Below are 19661 nucleotides of genomic sequence, written 5' to 3' on the forward strand. Positions count from 1 at the left end.
AAAGCAGAGAGCAACAAGGCCATTGTGTTTGTTATGATGAAGAACTGGAATACTACGCTGTTCCTCAGTGCAGCACTCCCTGGTTCTTTTCGATGTCCAACCTCTTCGGTTATGTAACCTCCTGACATCGAAATTCCAGCTGCAAATGTCACTGTTGCAATCAACGTAGAAGTACCTAGACTAGATTCTTTAAATCTTTTAATGAGTTCCTTCTGCATATTATTGATCTTCTCGCGATTGAGTTCGAGTTCTAGGACATATTTTCCCGCAGAAGGCTGTATGGAGTATTTATTGAAGAGTTCCAGCATTCTTCTGTGTTATATGTATATATATATATAAATATATAGTGATTAGTTTACAATAAGATATAACATAGCTAGATAAACTCAAATTATAGAAATTTAATTAATTACCTCAAATATTGGGAATTGAAACATATACACATCTCGAATATTGTTGTTTTGGTTGTTGAGTGACATCCTATTCACTTGGGGATGAGACAACAAAGCTTTTAGAACAAGCAGATTCCATGAGGAAGTGGCAGCCATATGAGGCAAGGGGGTATTTCCATCCTTATCTTTTATATTTAAAATTAATGATGATGCATGTTCAAAGATGAATTTTACATTGGAGAGATATGTAGTCGTTACAGCATGGTGTAGAACATTTCTGCCTTCATCGTCAACTTCTTCGTAGCTATCTGGACAACTTGTCAGAATTTCCTTCATTATCTTATGACCATAATACTCATTGTAAGCTGCAATGTGAAGAGCTGTCATGCCTTTCTTATTTTTGATGTATGCACTACTTTCATTATTTTTTAGCAACATTTTTGTAATCTCCACCACATTTTTGCGATTCATAGCAACATAGTGCAGTGGAATACAACCATCATCATCTGCTTGTTTTGTCAGAAAATCTACTTTGTCCAAAAGCATTTTTGTTATTCCTGAAGAATTTAAGTAAATTATCTATAACATTATCAACAACAACAACAACAACAACAACAATAATAATAATAACAATAATAATAATAATAATAATAGTTGAGAAACTATACGAGAGATAAAATCTGAGTAAATGAATTTCCTCTGTTGTGTATTATTGATGAACAACTTCAATATATATACACATTTCAGATAACTAAAACTAACAGAAAGGGAAATCTGTTAGAGAATTCTGTTGTAACAGATTGGACAAATATAACAGAAATATGTAACTGAATTCTAACAAGCTAAACAACCCAACGGTCTATGTAACTGACTCATAACCAAATGGACAGTAGTCCATAACACCCCCCCTCAAGCTGTACTTAGATTCTTGTAAGTGAAGCTTGCGACAGAGATACTGAAACTGAGGATTAGAGAGGGCCTTGGTGAATAGGTCAGCTGGTTGTTCAGCACTTGGAATGTATCTGATCTCTAACTTCTTGTCAGCAACTTGAGATCGAATATAGTGAACATCGACCTCAATATGCTTCGTGCGCGAGTGAAACACCGGATTCAAGGCAAGTGCTTGGGCGCCCTGATTGTCACACCAAAGAGTAGGCAGCAAGGGTACATGAATACCAATTTCAGTGAGAAGGGAGTGAAGCCAAACAAGTTCCGTTGCTGCCGAAGCTAGAGCTCGATACTCGGACTTCGTAGTAGACCGGGCAACTGCAGTTTGTTTACGAGAGCCCCAGTTGATAAGATTTCCACCGAGAAATAAACAAAATCCACTAATGGATTTTCGATCTTCAAGGTTGGAAGCCCAGTCCGCATCAGAGTATACTTGAAGAGTGAGAGGAGAAGCAGGTGTAAAGTAAAGACCATGATGGAGAGTACCATTGACATAACGCAATATGCATTTACAGGCATTCCAATGATTAATTGTAGGTTCTTTGAGAAATTGGCTCAGTTTATTAACTGAGTAAGTGATATCTGGTCTTGTTAAAGTCAGATATTGGAGAGCACCAATGAAGCTTCTGTACACTTCAGGCAGATGGTAAAGAGGGCTGTCACCAAGAGAAAATTTATTGCCAAGAATCATGGGAGTGGGAACTGGATTGGAATCTTGCAAGATGGCTTTGTTCAGTAGCTTAGTAGCATACCGAGTTTGCGTGAGATGTAGTCCATGTGGGGTGCGCACAGCCTCAAAACCAAGAAAACTCTTTACCAATCCAAGAGATTTAAGCGCAAATGTAGATTTGAGATGAAGGATGAGCTGGGAAATGAGTGATTTGTTGTCTCCAGTGATGAGAATGTCATCCACATATACTAATAACAGGATTTTTGAGCCACGTACAGAAGCATAAAATAGAGAGGTGTCAGATACAGAACAGTTTAGTCCCCAGTCTATTAAGGCTTGTTTAAGCCGATCAAACCAAGCGCGGGGTGCTTGCTTCAGCCCATAGAGCGCTTTATGGAGAAGACAGACATGATTGGGAAACTTCTTGTCAACAAAGCCAGTAGGCTGCTTCATGTAGACACGTTCTTGGAGGCTTCCATTGAGAAATGCGTTGTTCACATCTAACTGATTAATATCCCAGCTATAGGTGACTTCTAGAGAGAAGACAACCTGAATTGTTGAGGCTTTAATCACTGAACTAAAAGTGTCTGTAAAGTCAAGGCCTGGTGTTTGTTGAAACCCCTTTGCTACTAGGTGTGCCTTGAACTTGTCCAAGGTACCATCGATTTTGTATTTAGTCCGAAAAATCCACTTGGAATGAACAACATGAATATCATCAGTATACGGTACCAGGGTCCAAGTTTTGTTCCTTTGTAAAGCCTCAAACTCAGAATTCATGGCAGCTTGCCAGCTAGGATTAGATAGAGCCTTCTTGACTGAAGTAGGTTCCTCATATAAAATCTGGTCAGAACTAGTAGCAATGTAGACTTTTGGTTTATAAATGCCTGACTGTGATCTTGTTTTCATTGGGTGAGCTCTCAAAATGGGTGGTACAGTAGGCATAACTAATTGACTGTTAGAAATTGCTGCAGCATTATTAGAAGGAACATAAGTATGGGAGAATGATTGGGAGTTTACCTCATTTGTCTCAGATCTATCTTCAGAAGCAGATTCTGCGTGAGGCACATCAGGGATACCAACTGAACTGTATTGAGGTGAAGAATTAGATGTGGCTTGGGTAGGAGTAATATTGACATGCTGGGAAGAGTTTAGTGTGGGAGGAATCGAGTTGGGTGATGAGAATTGAGGGACAACAAAATGTGGAGTAGAATAATGTTGGGTGAACATTGAGGGATCTGTGTTGGCCGACTGAGTAAACATTTGGGAAAATGGAAATTCATTCTCATTGAAATTTACACTGCGAGAAATGTAAACACGCCCACTTGAATGGAGACAACGATAACCCTTATGAAATGGACTGTAGCCCAAAAACACACATTTGCTTGTCTTAAATTGGAACTTATGGGTATTATAAGGTCTAAGGTATGGGAAACATGCACAACCAAATACTTTGAAGTACTTGTAATCTGGTTTGTGTTTATAAAGACATTCATATGGAGACATATATTGATGTACTATTGTTGGGAGTCTATTGATAATGAACACTGCAGAAACAAATGCATCCCACCAAAAAATGAGTGGTAAATGGGCTTGGGCTAACATTGTGAGACCTACTTCAGTGACATGCCTATGTTTACGCTCAACGCGTCCTTGTTGTTGGTGAGTGTGAGGGCAAGGGTGGCGAAATTGAATCCCAAATTTTTGAAGCAAACTTTGAAATGGTCTAAACTCCCCTCCCCAGTCGGTTTGAAGGCACTTAATTGGTACACTAAGTTGCTTTTCAACAAATGTTTTTAAAGTTAAGAAAATATTGGATGCTTGAGACTTTTGAGTTAAAGGATAAATCCATGAGTAACGTGTAAAATCATCAACAAATAGGATATAATACCTATACCCTTCAGGTGATGGCTAAGGGGAAGGACCCCAAAGATCTGAGTGAACTATCTCTAAGGGGCCACTGGTTTTCAGATTTGAACTAGGAAAGTGCATCATATGGTTTTTTCCATATTGACAAGCATCACAAAAACTAGAATTGGAAAATGAAAAATTTGAATTTATTGAATGAAGGACCTTATTGAGGATTACATGTGAGGGGTGTCCAAGTCGGTTGTGCCACAGGTCGGTAACTCGAGAGGACTTACAATGTTGTGAAGAAATGGTAAAATGTTCAGCAGTGTTCGGTGTGGAAGTTGGTCCTTTTGCAGTGAATGCTTTCGGTGAAGAAGCAAGAGGCAGGTGCAGTTGGTAGAGCCCATCACGAATTGTGCCCTGAAGCAGAACCTGTTTCGTAGAAAGATCCTTGACAAAACAAGAGTTAGCATTGAATTCAACAATAACATCATTGTCAAGTGTAAATTTTGAAATGCTTATAAGGTTTTTCTGTATTTGTGGAACATGAAGGATATTCTTGAGATGCAGAGATCTATTGCATTCAATAGAAGAATAACCAATACTCTGAATTTGTAGAGAGGAGCCATTACCTACAGTCAATTTCTCTTTGCCTTTGTAAGGAGCAGTAGCATTGAGAGAAGTCTCATCGGTGGAGACGTGGTGAGACGCTCCACTATCCAGATACCAATTGGGATCCCCAACAGTGGGTGGTGTAGCAACAAGTGCCTGAGGTGAGGAATTTGTAGGCATGGTGTCACTGGATGGGGCTGAATCCCCTTGATAGCTAAGATCGAACCTGTGGTAGCATTTCAAAGCTACATGCCCAGGTTTGAAGCAGATTTGACAAACTGGTCGATTTGGACTGTAATGTGTCCGACCACCACCATTCCGACCTGCACGACCGCGATTGGGAGGACCACGGCCACGATTGTTCTGATTTGGATTATTGCCAAAACATTTGCCTGCAGAGGCAAAGTTTGCAGTTGGATTTTGAAGATCTAAGGCAGCAACGCTATTCTGTTGCTCAAGTCTCATTTCTTGACTTTGTAGAGCAAATTGGAGTTGAGACAGTGTAACTGACTCTATGGAAGTTAGATTAACGACTACCGATTCATACTCCGGTCCTAAACCGCCGAGTATGTACAAAACCAGCTCATCATCGATGAGAGATTGTCCAGCGGCAATGAGCGCATCAGCAAGACACCGCATCTTCAGAATATATTCATCCACAGACGTCGATCCTTTCTTTGTAAGCTGAAGATGAGTGCGTAGCTGCAATATCCGAGCTTTGGAGGTGTTAGAAAACAGTTCAGAGAGTTCATACCATATTTGCGCAGACGAAGCACATCGGGCTACATGTCCCAGCATCGTTTCAGACATTGAATTCAGCAACCAGCTCATGAGGAATTGATCCAGACGAAGCCACAGATTGAACTCAGGATTTGGAACAAGGAGAGGAGGATCTGATCGATCGAGCACTGTGGCTGGAGGACGACGACGCGCACCAGTGAGGAAACCTTCAAGATCATGTGCTCGGACCGTAGGCAGAACCTGAGATCACCAGATGGAGTAGTTGGAGTGAGTCAATCGAATACTGAGAGCCACCATATTAGCTGGAAGAATCATCACTGGAGCTGGAATACGAGGCGGAGACGATGAGTGTACATCAGTAGATGAGGCATCAATCTCTGGATTTCTGCTTGTGGAAGCCGCCATGGACTTAAGCTTCGAAGAAGATGAATCGGTAGAGGAGAATGAGGAAAAAAAACCTAAGCGTCTGATACCAGTTGAGAAACTATACGAGAAATAAAATCTGAGTAAATGAATTTCCTCTGTTGTGTATTATTGATGAACAACTTCAATATATATACACATTTCAGATAACTAAAACTAACAGAAAGGGAAATCTGTTAGAGAATTCTGTTGTAACAGATTGGACAAATATAACAGAAATATGTAACTGAATTCTAACAAGCTAAACAACCTATGTAACTGACTCATAACCAGATGGACAGTAGTCCATAACAATAATAATAATAATAATAATAATAATAATAATAATAATAATAATAATAATAATAAATATTTTAGAAGAAATTATATATTTACAAAAATATATGTAATAAGATAAATATATATAATAAGAACTTGTCCACCTCGAATCTGGCTGAACTCATTCTTGCTCTGTTTCTTGATCAACCAAGATGGTCACCAAGTAGTTCTTGAATCCTCTAATGCAACTTGTGCATCTAATACCACTTGTTGTAAAAACAACAACAAAAGAACTAGCATAAAACAGAGAATAACAAATCAGATTTGAACCAAAACTACACAAACAATTATTTGGTTCGGATCACAATGTAATCCTACATCCAAGGGGTAGAACAACCTAAAAAATGGCTGAGAACTTTATTCAGTAAGCTTGAGATCAGAACAAGAGTTTACACCAAGAAGCCTTGCTTCAAATTACAAAGAGAGCTCACACAATGAAAGATCAAGATCAGATACACTTGAACTCTTTACAACCCTCCAATCTCACTCAATTTCTAACTCTTAACCAATATCCCAACAGACCAAGGTTCTCAAATATTTATAGCTAATTCCCTTAACAGAACTAACTAACTAAACATAACAATAAAACTGAAAGAAAAAGAACCCAAACACCACAATAACATTTAGTTAAAGTGGATGAACTAACACATAATAACATTTATATATTGTAATAATATTTAAATAATTAAAATAAATTTATTAATAATAAATTTAAAATTTTGAGTTTACTCTTATATATTTATCACTTGCACAAGTTATGACTAGAAGATTTATGAGTATATATATGAAAATTATTCCTAAATTATACACTCTCTTATTCATGCATTATATATTATGTAGAATGTGATAACGAAGAAAAGCGATCCAATAAAACAAGTGGTGATGGCAAGGGGAGCAGAAAGTGACAACACTGCGTATGTACCAGTGACAAATGCTATCATCATTAAGGCCAGGGCATAGATGGTTAAGCTCATGCAAAACTTATAGTAATTCCACTTCCTGTGATCATTTACTCCTTCTACAAATGATATATTAAGAAAGATGTTCAAAAAAACAGATGTAGCAGAGAGCAACATGGCCATTGTGTTTGTTATGATGAAGGCCTGAAATGCTGTGTTGTTCCTCAGTACAGCACTCCCTTGTTGTCGATGTCCAACCTCGTCGCTTATGTAACCTCCTGGCATCGTAAATCCAGCTGCAAATGTCACTGTCGCAATCAATGTAGAAGTAACTAGACTAGATTCTTTAATTTTTGTAATGATTTCCTTCTGCATATAATTAATGTTCTTGCGATTGAGTTCGAGTTCTAGGATATGTATTCCCACAGAAGGCTCTATGAAGTATTTATTGAAGAGATCCAGCATTCTTACCTGTTATATATATAGTGATCAATTTACAATAAGATATAACACAGCTAGATAAAAGTCAAACTATAGAAATTTAAATAATTACCTCATATTGTTTGAATTGAATCATATACTCATCTCGAATATTGTTGTTTTGTTTGTTGAGTGACATCCTATTCACTTTGGGATGAGACAACAAAGCTTTTAGAACGGGCAGATTCCATGAGGAAGTGGCAGCCATATGAAGCAATGGGGTATTTCCTTCCTTATCTTTTCTATTTAAAATTAATGATGATGCGTGTTCTAAGATGAAGTTTACGTTGGAGAGATATGTAGTCGACACAGCATGGTGTAGAACATTTCTGCCTTCATTGTCAACTTCTTCGTAGCTATCTGGACAACTTGTCAGAATTTCCTTCATTATCTTATCACCATAACACTCATTGTAAGCTGCAATGTGAAGCGCTGTCATGCCTTTCTTATTTTTGATGTATGCACTACTTTCATTATTTTCTAGCAACATTTTTGTCATCTCCACCACATTTGATGAGCCGAAGAAAGCAACATAGTGCAGTGGAATACAACCACCATCATCTGCTTGTTTTGTCAGATAATCTACTTTGTCCAAAAGCATTTTTGTTATTCCTGAAGAATTTAAGTAAATTATCTACAACATTATTCACAACAACAACAATTATAATAATGATGAAATAGAGAAATAGAGTCTATTTATTGGTAGAAGATGGATGTTATACTTTCATGATTATCAATGTATTTATAATATTATTATATTATTTAATTATATGAATATATATATATATAAGTTAGAGTAAATAATAATAAAAAAACAATATGATTTTTTTTAAAATATATAAATAATAAAATTAGGATTATGTATTAAATATTATTGTAATAATGATATTTTATAATATTTTTATTATATTAATATAATTATTAAATATCTATAGTATATCATATTTTTTAATTAGTTTTAAGAGTATAATCCATTAAATATATGTAAGATTTTGTTAAAGTTGACAGGGAAAAAAATCGTTAAAGCAAGAATAAGTTAAAAATGTAATTTATATATATATATATATATAAAGATATAAAGATACACATATAATCAAAATTCATTTTAAGTGTACCTAAAGAAATAACAAATTAGAAAGAAAAAAAAAAGTAGTTAATTATTACCTATATTTGTAGAAGCTGCATGCAGTGCAGTTCTGCCCTTAGGGCCACCGGTAGCTAGTGACGAACAATTACTTAGTATTACATTAACCAAATCTTGGTGTTGGCACTGGACGACAATGTAGAGTGGAGTCTCGCTTGCTTTATTAGTCGAATACGAGAAATCAGGGTCTTCTCTCGTCAATATCTGCACAACCTCAAGATGCCCGAATCGCGCAGCCTCATGCAACGCAGTGTCCTCTTCCTCATTCTTCATCCTTATCATTGTTTGGACACCAGAGATGCCCTCTTCATGGTCCTGTGGTTGGGACAATTTTGCACGTTCAATTAGAAAATCAACAATCCGGTGATGGCCGTACCTTGCTGCCATGAGTAAGGGAGTCTCTTCTCTTGCATTAGTTTGCATCAACAATGTTGGACACAAGTCCAGGATCCCTTCCACGAAGGTTGTTTGATTAGTGGTTCTTGAAGTAGTGATGATATGGACATGGAGCACTGTATTTCTTTCTGGGGTCAATAATAGTTGGAGTTCACTGACCTTTTCCCTAAAGACTTCAGTTTCACCATCAGTTGCAGCTTGGAATAGCTTGCGATCCATGCAAATGCGCTCACTATGGATGTTTGTTTTCTGAGAATCACTAGTTGTCAAAGGGCTCATGAGAAGCAACAGAAGAAGAAGCCATTGCATATTAAATTTATATGTTATTGTAATAATGTTCATTGTATGCATACATATAATGCCACGACCCAAGCCCTATGCCATGACAGATTTGTAATATCCATAACTTGGCTGGTCAAAGGTCAAACTTTGACCCTTGTTGTAAAATAGTCTTTATAAACGATCATTTAGTTTATATTAAATAGTATTATAATTATAAATCAAAATAATGAAATAGCTTCTATAACTATATATAAAAATATTAATGTTAAAAGCGTGATCATTTATCATTATACATAGAACAATAATATCCCCACAGTTATGTAGTCACAAAATAATTAAATTTAATAAGTCATAAACACCTAAAATAATACTTAGCATCCACCATTCCTTATTCCTAACAATTACATAACTAATTCAGATATTCCGGTTCCAAATCAAATATACATATATAATGTTCAAAAGATAAAATAATGACACTAAATAGAACTAGGCTAAACACATTTGCTCAATCAATAATTCACCTTATCCTCATTCGCGTCACTAGGCTCCTAGAATGGGAGACACATAGGGGGTGAGCTTATAAAGCTCGGTAGGAAAACAACTAATAATATAGGACCCAAAAGTTTAATAAAACTCTTGCTTAGTTGGCTTTGAAAACAAAACATATATCATGATGTATAAACCAAAATAGAGAGAAACCACAAATAATCATAAGAGCATAGCTACAAGTGCACATCACACCGTCCAATAAATCCCTAGTTCCCGTTACCCACCATAGAAAAACCAACATCTTAAACCGGGCAGTTGGACCTGATAACCACCACAAGGGGGAGGCTTAGAGCACTTCTTGTATATAGATGCTATGTCTTTATACCTACAGGTGAGTGGACACCTGATCTACCTATGATGACACAGAGACTAGGTCGTGAAACAACATGCACAAATCAAGATCACTATGGCTCTCATCGGCATAACCAAATGCAAGTAAACATGAAAAGAAATAAACGCATTCCCTTTATATTTTAGAAAATTGGGCAGCATAACAGCTGCATTTGAATAAAACCCAAAAATCATAACCTGCATAAATAAGTGAATAAAAATATATTTGACACTCAGTGACCTCAAAACAGATCAGGAAACATGCATATTAAGTTTTTAATTTTTCAAACATTTTATAAATATAAAAATTGGAATATGTTTAATGCAATTCAATACGAGTAATATAAGTCTATTAGTCAAGTTGAGTTCCTACCTCCTTAGAATTTTCAATCCGAGCCAAAAGCGACGCTGCTAAGCTTAACGATGATCCTACAATGTTTTAGTCCAATTTTAATATCACGATTTTCCTACGTGCACCAAACAAGCAAACAATTATTATCATTGTATTCCTTATTCAAAATCATGTCCAACGATATATAATATGACTATATTTTAAATTTCAAATTCTGGAACCTCACCCAAACAGTGCACAATAGCAGATGGTGGAGGTAGTGAGCGGTGTATCGAAAACATCAATGAATGTAGGCGTGGCATATATCAAAATGACCACATCAGCGAGTAGATCACATTCATGTGAACCATCGTTCCAAAAAGTGTTCAGACTCGCCGGAACGTTGCCGGAAAGTAGCGGAGATACCCAAAATCTCGCCGGAGAAAAACGACGAGTTGACCGGAATGACTTAGTGGGTTTTGTTCCTCTCTCCACGCTGTTTCCAAAGGTACCAACCACTCATCGAGGGGTATTCGGAGTTGGCCGGAAAACACAGTCAAAGTTGACGGACAAAAACTTTGACGGACTATTCCAAATAGTTGACAGCGAGTTAGGCAGCGCCGGTTGGTGGTTGAGGTTGTCGGAGTAAGATGAATTAAATGATTTGCCAAGTGTCAAAAATAGTGGTTGCCGGAGGTTGGATCTGTGTGGTGGTGGTGTGTGGCCGTGGAGAGAAGAGAGAAAGAAGATAAGAGAAAGAGAAGAGAGAGAGAGAGAGTAGACGGGGAAAGAGAAAGAAAAAGATAAAAAAAAAAGAGAAGAAATAATTATTTGACTCTTTTGACTTAAAGTGGGTCCCACCCGTAAAAATATATTATTTAAATTAAATTTTGTTTTTTTTAAGTCTGAGTCTTTACATATAAGCTCCTGCATATTAATTATATATTCGTTTATTCAAGAATTAAAAAGTCTTTACATTTTTACAGAATATTTTTATGGCGTTAAAAATAATTTTATATACCCTTTACGTTATGATATTCATTTTCCAAATTTAGTTTATTTTATTGGATTCTTTTTCCCGTTTTACCACTTTATAATTAATTACTTATGCATAAGCCAACTAAATATCTTCACATGATTTTATAGCATAAGCCTATTTCTTAATATACACCATTTCTAATTTATTAGGTATTCAAAGAAACTAGATTATTCCATTTAAGAAACTAAAATTTTAACCAATATTATAGCAGCTAATAATGGTAGAAGAAAATATGGATGTGAGTGTGAAACATATTGAGATTTTATTATTGGCTTCAATTCTCAAGGGGCAATTTTTTTTATTTAATATATTGTTATTAATAATTGTGTTTTATGTTATATATCATATATATGACACTTCAAAAAGATGATGTTGCAATGTGTACTTGAATAAGAAGTTATTGCTCTTTTTGATTTATCTGCTGGTTCTGAGATTAGTAGGATTCGATCGAAAATGACCCTTTTATAGTATAATATGCAACTCTGTTAGAATGCTTAGGGCAGCTCCAATAGGATTGCAAAATAATAAATATAGTGCTAAAAAGGTACAAAATCAAATCCAACCAAACTTTATTTATCTCACTATTATGCTGTTAAGCTACAGTACTCCACCAAATATAGTGGGTACTGTAGGAACGGCAAAAACAAATTAGTATTTAATAATAAATATATATGTATATTATTTTATATATAAGATAAAATAATAAAATAATAAAGAATATACTTTTTGGTGTTGTGGTTGGAATGAAAAAAATATATAATGCTAAGATTCTTTAATTTTAGTGTTGGTGTAATACCATATATGGTATTATAGGTTGGAAATGACCTTAACCACACTAAAAATAACAATTATTTAAGAACAGATAAGGAACTTCATACAATGTAAATTTTGGATGTGTAGACTATTCTTTTTATTAAAACAGTAAACTAAACAGAACCGAAAAAAGAATTAGTGATTAATGCAAGAATATAGTAGAATCTTATTTATTGATATTTAAATAAACAAATTATGCATAAAGTTGTTAACTAAATGGAAAATTTTCACTTTGATTGAATTGGTAGTGAAATTATATAACCAAAAAATCTATGATATAAGGCCATGAGGCAAATGTTTGAAAGGAAAAACTAAAGTCTTTCTATGCTCCCTGAGTTTTTTGCTGTTTGGCAACTTGGTCCCTGTGAAATTATTTTTGGCAATCAAGTCTTTGAGTTATAAAAATAGTAGCAACTAAGTCATTTTAGTTAATTTTTTCATAAAATTCTAAACTTTTAAGTGGATAATTTTAAAATTTTCTAAATATTTTACTCCAAATATTTTTACACATCCTGTTGTATTGGATAATTTAGAAATATTCATTCAAAAACTAAAAAAATTCGTGAAAGAATTAACTAAGATGACCTAATTGCTATTGCAAGAGTATACATCGTAAGAAATGGAGATGGGACTTTGTAGTGGCATTTAGCTCGACCCTTGCGTAATATTCGCTAATCAAATGCAATACATTGGCAAACACAACCATCTCATTTGTAGTTATTGACAAAAGAGAGGTAACCGTCTAGGATTTGAATGCTGCTACACCAAAATGCGTAAAGTTTCATCTTGCTCTTAAATAAATATACACATGTAAACCTATAGAGAAATCGATCATCTATTGACGCCAAAAAATATATAATTTTTCTTCTAGTTAACATGTTATTCAATTCACACAAGTCATTATGTATTAAATCAAGCAAATTTGAAGATTTTTCAACACTAGCAAAATGTTTCTTAATTTTTTTTTACTTAATGCATAGTTCACATTTCTCAACATCTTTAACATCATAATTAATCACACCACATTTCGTTATTCTCTTAATAGTACTATAGCTTATATGAGAGCGTCTATAATGTCATAGAAAAATAGAATTAGAATCAAGTACATAACAAGAACTAAACAAATCTGTATTAGTATTGTCAATGATATAAAATTTTATCATCCCATCACACGAATAACCATTTCTTAAAAAAAATACTCAAATTGGACAAAATGATCTTTCTAGATTCAAACACCGCCTTATTCTCCATTGCAACCCAAATTTCCTTCGCCAATTTGGTGTTGATGTATTGAGAATGTGAACCCTACAAATGAGTTCATCTTCTTCCCTCTTCTTTTTTGCATCCACAACTTGAGAAGAACAATCTTTTGTTGGTAAAGACAATGGCTCCAAATCTGAATCCAAAATGTAGGAGATCTTGAGTGTAGTGAGGGGAATTTCATTTTGTCTTGCCATCTCACAAAATTTGATCCATCAAAACAATCAAAGCAAACAATACTTTGACTCATGAATTTTAAAGAAGAAAAAAAATGATTAACCTTTCTTCATTGAGTTGTAGAAGCACAAAATATAGAATTTAATTGTTGGAAGTTGAAAGATAAGAACAAAAGTGGAGGAATAGAAAACAATAACAACGAGAGGAAATTACATTTTATATGGGATTTTTAACAGAGTGTGCAAAAATATGGTTTTTTAAAACAAAAAAGTTAATTTATGGGTTTATTTACTTTTATGGGTTTATGCCATAATTTTACTTTTAATCAAATTTTATTAATTTGGAAGGGTATGTTTATAATTTGATTATTATTTTTAAGCTTTTTTTTTTTTTTTATATTGTTTTTATATTACAAATTTTATATTAAATTTTTCTTTGGTTGTTTTGCAATTTTTTTTTTGTAATATGAATTGATTTTAAAATTATTTTTTATTTATTATAAACATGTTTTTTTTTTATTTTGTACGTTTTTTTTTAAATCCTAGGTAAGGTAACCAATTACTTAATTGATCTATGACAGTTATGTAAAAAAAATCTTAGAGCTAGGTTAAATAACATGCACCAGAAGGGGTAACCAGTTATCGTGAGATGAGTAACTTTCTGCCATAAGAGGGGTAACCAGTTACCTAAGAGGGGTGACGAGTTACTCATATTAAATATGAAAAGAAACATCAAATTTGAAGGAAAAAGTGAAAGAACACTTCATTAAAAAAGGAAGAAGAAATAAATATAATCTTAGTAACTTAGGTAACCAGTTACCATAAAGAAACCATAAATATACACACACTAGAATGTTAAGGTAACTAGTTACCCCCAGAAATATACACACAAAGAACGTGTAGGTAACCAGTTACCCATTTACGTTTTCATATTTATATTAGTTTTCTTTCCAAATTTTGGCATTCCTATAAGTGTTACAGTACAAAGAAAATGTTGAAAAAATTGATTTGAATTTTTTTTACATATAATGAAAAAAACTATAAAAAAAAATGGAATGAGAAAAGAATAAGTACAAAAATGAAAAAAAATCTGAAAAAATAACAAAAGAAATGATGAATGAAAAAAATAGATGAATAAATAAGAATGAAAAGAAGACGAATAAAAATAATGGAAAAATGAAAAGAAAAAAAATAAAAAATGGAAGAAGAAAAAAAGCTCATATGTGTGAAAAAAAATGGAATGAGAAAATAATAAATACAAAAATGAAGAAAAAATAGAATGAAAAAACTGAAAAAATATGAACAAAAAAAATATAAATGAAAGATAAAAAAAAGATAAATGAATAAAAATGAAAAAATAAAGAAGAAGAATGGAAAGATGGAAAGAAAAAAAGGATGAAGGAAAAAATTGGTAAAACAAAAAAGAAAAAGGAAAAAATAGAAGAAAAATATAAGTAAGGAAAAAAATAGCTGAAAAAATAATAAAAAAATGAAGGAAAAAATTAAAAATTAAAAAAATAAAATAAAATCACCTTCAAAATCAAAGAAAACATAACTATGATAAAAAAATGTGGCATTTCTATATTTTAGTTAGGTACTAATTGTGTTTCCCGTATTTAATTTTTTCTTTAATAAATTTTCCCATACAAATTATAAAAAAAATATAATTCTCATATTTTTGCACATTGATAGTATAAAAGTCATATTTTTTAAAAATACCCTAACAAAAAACATAAGAGAGACTTGAACAATTTGAGTAACTTTATCCAAAATTCTCTAATAATGGTTGCTTAAAGGTTCTACACACAAGAAATGAGAATTGAGACTAATCAAGCCCCTTTGAATTCTATAAGAGTAAGCAAAATCTGAAAAAAAAAATCTTTGATAATGATATTAAAACGTTAGAGAGAGAGAGAGTAATTTATAAAAAATGTGATCAATCACTTTTGACCCTATTATATTTTACAACTAGAAAATATAGTTGAATTCCGGGTAGTTTTTTTGTAATGATTAAAAGATATATATATATTTAAAAAAAAATGGAAGATTGTGTGTAATTCATTTTCACTCTACTCATACAACATACTCTTTATATAGATATGTAAGAGCGTTTTGACTGTTATTTTTTTTTCTTTATGATAATGTTCATTATATAGCGAGCCTCCTACATATTTTTTATTTATTTTTTTTATATTTTTAAGGTAGAAAATTTATAAATCATGATATTTTGCATAATTATTCATTTTTTAATAAATATTTTTATTATTTTAATTAATAATGTTCTTAATCAAATTAATATCACATGTATACATGTTTGATATTTTTAATTGCAAGATATTTTGGTTTTGAATTTGAAATATCAAAACAATAAATCTAGAAGATAAATGTGTTTTGTCTCATTATCTGTTTGGACTATGTATTTTGTAAAATGATTCAAATAAAACTATAATAAACTCAATTTTGATGAACAAAAAATTGAATATAACAACACAGTTATTCGGGAGAATGGTTGTGCTTTTATTCTGAGTTGTTAGTTAATTTTATGAATTATTTATGATTTTAGTTCAAAAAATATACTTTGATCAAAATCAGATTTAAGAATTTATTTGAGCTATTCGAAAGAGGGAAAATAGAGGTCCATCAAAATATAATCCCTAAGTTATAACGAAAATTGAAAAGCGATGGCATATGGATGATTGCAAGTTTTGAAAACAAATGATTGTGCAAATGCAATATAATTACTCAAAAAAAGGGGGCGTACGTATATGTTGTAAATAAAAGTTTCCCACACTATTATTGTAATTAATTTTATTATTATATGTATATATTCATAAAATAATTCTCAATATATTTTATTTTAATTAGGAAACATAACATTTATATATTGTAATATTCAAATAATTTAAATAAATTTAAAATCTTGAGTTTACTCTTATATATTTATGACTTTCACAAGTTATATATATGAAAATCGTTAGAATTGAGTATGAGTGTGAACACTCTAGTGAGGCACCAGTTCTATTATAACACAATCTGTTATTTGTATTAGTTGTCTTGGTCTGTTATGTAACTAATTCTCTTGTAACAAATTCTAAACTGTTAGCTCAGCTTATATATATATATATATATTGATATGAGTCTCATCGTCTCGGTTGAGCTCTTCATTTCTACTCATTTTACTTCTCTCTCTAGTTTTGTTATTTCTTTATGCCATTGTTTTTCTAGTTCAGTTTTTGAGTTCAGTGAACTCTTACAAAAATTATTCTCAAAATATACTCTCTTTAACATGCATTACAAATATTTGGTTTATGAAATAGAAGAAAAGCGATCCAATATACATAATGGCGATGGCAACACTGAGTATGTACCAGTGACAAATGCTATCATCATTAAGACCAGGGCCATGATTGTTAATTTCATGCAGAGCTTGTAGTTCTTCCACTTGGTGTCATCATGTTCTCCTTCTACATATGTTATATTAAGAAAGATGTTCATAAAAACAGATGTAGCAGAGAGCAACATGGCCATTGTGTTTGTTATGATGAAGAATTGGAATGCTGTGTTGTTCTTCAGTACAGCACTCCCTGCTTCTTGTTGATGTTCAACCTCATCGCTTATGTAACCTCCTGGCATTGTAAATCCAGCTGCAAATGTCACTGTCGCAATCAATGTAGAAGTAACTATACTAGATTCTTTAAATTTTTTAATGAGTTCCTTCTGCATATTATTAATCTTCTCGCAATTGAGTTCGAGTTCTAGGACATATTTTCCCACAGAAGGCTGTATGGAGTATTTATTGAAGAGTTCCAGCATTCTTCCCTGTTATATGTATATATATAGTGATCAGTTTACAATAAGATATAACATAGCTAGATAAAACTCAAATTATAGAAATTTTATTAATTAATTACCTCACATATTGGAAATTGAAGCATATACACATCTTGAATATTGTTGTTTTGTTTGTTGAGTGACATCCTATTCACTTTGGGATGAGACAACAAAGCTTTTAGAACGAGCATATTCCATGAGGAAGTGGCAGCCATATGAAGCAAGGGGGTATTTCCATCCTTATCTTTTCTATTTAAAATTAATGATGATGCATGTTCTAAGATGAATTTTACGTTGGAGAGATATGTAGTTGTCACAGCATGGTGTAGAACATCTTTGCCTTCTTCGTCAACTTCTTTGTAGCTATTTGGACATCTTGTCAGAATTTCCTTCGTTATCTTATGACCATAATACTCATTGTAAGCTGCAATGTGAAGAGCTGTCATGCCTTTCTTATTTTGATGTATGCACTACTTTCATTATTTTTTAGCAACATTTTTATAATCTCCACCACATTTTTGTGATTCATAGCAACATAGTGCAGTGGAATACAACCATCATCATCTGCTTGTTTTGTCAGAAAATCTACTTTGTCCAAAATCATTTTTGTTATTCATGAAGAATTTAAGTAAATTATCTATAACATTAGTAACAATAATAATAATAATAAATATTTTAGAAGAAATTACATATTTACAAAATGTTGACGCCGTTTTTCGTCAAACAGTGAAAGAAGAGCACATAAACAATAGTTGATAATGGCCAATTGAAATAAAACAATGTAAACACACGATTTTTACGTGGTTCAGCAGTTAAATCTACCTAGTCCACGAGTCTTTGTTATTAAACTCAAGATAATCTCTAGGAATTCATCAAGAATGAATTCTCCAGAGTTTTCTCTCAAGGATCAGAATTTCGGTCCTTTACAATGGTGCATGACCTCTCTATTTATAGAGAAGGCTACAGAATACTATCCCACATATTTTGGGTAGTTACTCTCTTTGTATATATAAAATAAATGGCTTTAAATGCCTATAATAAGATATAAAAGGAAACGTCCCTTGAAGACCAGGAGACGTATAACTGACCAAATAATATCTCACGATTCTAGGAGATTTACAATAATAAATGAGGATTACATCTCATATTTATAACACTTGTAGATATTCAAGGTGGTTATCGCGTATCTCTAAGGCTTTAGCTTCCCAGGTTTCCCGTCATCTATCGAGCTAGAAACATCTCCCGAGGCCACATGGCTTTCGAGATCGTACGTGCGTCGAGCTCGGGACCCCTGATCCGAAGTCGTCCCTGAAGATGAGTGTGTTCCTGGAGCTATCTTTCGAGATCATGAATACTTCGAGGTCACCATACTCGAGGTCGTCTATATCCTGCAGGCTCGACATACAATCCTGGAGCATGTTTCCAACCTTATGAGTCCACTTATTTGTGAATCCAACTTTCGAGGTCATAATTAACATAGCTCGAAATCTGGGTGTAACATCTTGCCCCCTCAAAAGTATTTGTTCGAATCCTAAGAGAAGGAAACTTTTGAACTACTTTCTTTGAGAACTGTACCGTCATACACTCTTGAAAATGGACACGCGTCAATTGGGTATTGCTCATTTTTGGTACTTGAGTACCTTGGAAACACGCCCACGATCGTCCGTCTGACACCTTTTCGGCGCCATCTTGTCATTGATCCCTGACCGTTGGATTTTTGTAGAGTCCAAGAACTTTACTTAGCTAATTGTTTAGTAAGTATTATAGTATGTTTAGTGTTATCTTTGTTACTATGGATTTTTGGTTCAGACCGGGAATTATTTGGACACTCATAGTAGTACTTATAGATTTTCTAAATTTAACCTATAGTTTAAGAATATTAAGTATATCCTAAGGTTTGATTATGTGACTGATAGTAAGGATTATATTTACTATATTATAAGGTTTAGACATCAACCAATAGGATTTTAAGCACATGTTATGAATGGTGATTAAGGATTAAAGATTTTTGAGGATTAAATATAATAAGGAGTAAAGTTTGAATGTTATAGGGTCAGTCAGCAGCTTTGAGTACGTTGAAGGCTTAGTCAAGGTTGTTTACTCCATTCAAAGTTAGCTAAAAATGTGTAATTTCGTGTTTAAATATTCAGCGTGTGCCGATATATCGCAGCTATAGGGG

General features: G+C 33.3%; 2 protein-coding genes across 7 annotated transcripts; both read right to left on the bottom strand.

The window, feature by feature from the left end:
- Positions 1 to 6280: 6280 nt before the first annotated feature.
- LOC133812373 (protein ACCELERATED CELL DEATH 6-like) lies at positions 6281 to 11157 on the bottom strand. 6 transcript variants are annotated; one of them, XM_062246291.1, is made up of 6 exons: positions 10611 to 11157; positions 10406 to 10461; positions 9031 to 9120; positions 8496 to 8790; positions 7405 to 7943; positions 6281 to 7322 (listed from the first exon to the last, which is right to left on the bottom strand). In XM_062246291.1, the coding sequence occupies exons 1-6, from the start codon at positions 10684 to 10686 to the stop codon at positions 6771 to 6773; spliced, it is 1608 nt and encodes a 535-aa protein (XP_062102275.1). In that variant the 5' UTR covers positions 10687 to 11157; the 3' UTR covers positions 6281 to 6770. The 6 variants fall into 6 exon arrangements, with proteins under 6 accessions (XP_062102275.1, XP_062102276.1, XP_062102271.1 ...); XM_062246292.1 differs by having other exon boundaries at positions 9031 to 9130; positions 10406 to 10499; XM_062246287.1 differs by having other exon boundaries at positions 8496 to 9120.
- A 5800-nt stretch (positions 11158 to 16957) lies between these two features.
- On the bottom strand, positions 16958 to 17928 carry LOC133812374 (protein ACCELERATED CELL DEATH 6-like). The gene is made up of 2 exons (XM_062246293.1): positions 17563 to 17928; positions 16958 to 17470 (listed from the first exon to the last, which is right to left on the bottom strand). The coding sequence occupies exons 1-2, from the start codon at positions 17926 to 17928 to the stop codon at positions 16958 to 16960; spliced, it is 879 nt and encodes a 292-aa protein (XP_062102277.1).
- Positions 17929 to 19661: the final 1733 nt, after the last annotated feature.

The sequence above is a fragment of the Humulus lupulus genome, unplaced genomic scaffold (genome assembly GCF_963169125.1).
Source record: "Humulus lupulus unplaced genomic scaffold, drHumLupu1.1 SCAFFOLD_60, whole genome shotgun sequence".
NCBI lineage: Eukaryota > Viridiplantae > Streptophyta > Magnoliopsida > Rosales > Cannabaceae > Humulus > Humulus lupulus.

Bases quoted from the DNA above. Each gene is read 5' to 3' on its own strand.
- LOC133812374 (XM_062246293.1), bottom strand. From the start codon at position 17,928: ATGACAGCTCTTCACATTGCAGCTTACAATGAGTATTATGGTCATAAG. The intron at 17,471-17,562 runs GTAATTAATTAA...TACATATAACAG, and splicing joins TTCAATTTCCAATATGTGAG to GGAAGAATGCTGGAACTCTT.
- LOC133812373 (XM_062246287.1), bottom strand. From the start codon at position 10,686: ATGCCACGCCTACATTCATTGATGTTTTCGATACACCGCTCACTACCT. The intron at 9,121-10,405 runs GTAGGAACTCAA...AGTGATTCTCAG, and splicing joins GGATTGAAAATTCTAAGGAG to AAAACAAACATCCATAGTGA. The intron at 7,323-7,404 runs GTAATTATTTAA...TATATATAACAG, and splicing joins TTCAATTCAAACAATATGAG to GTAAGAATGCTGGATCTCTT.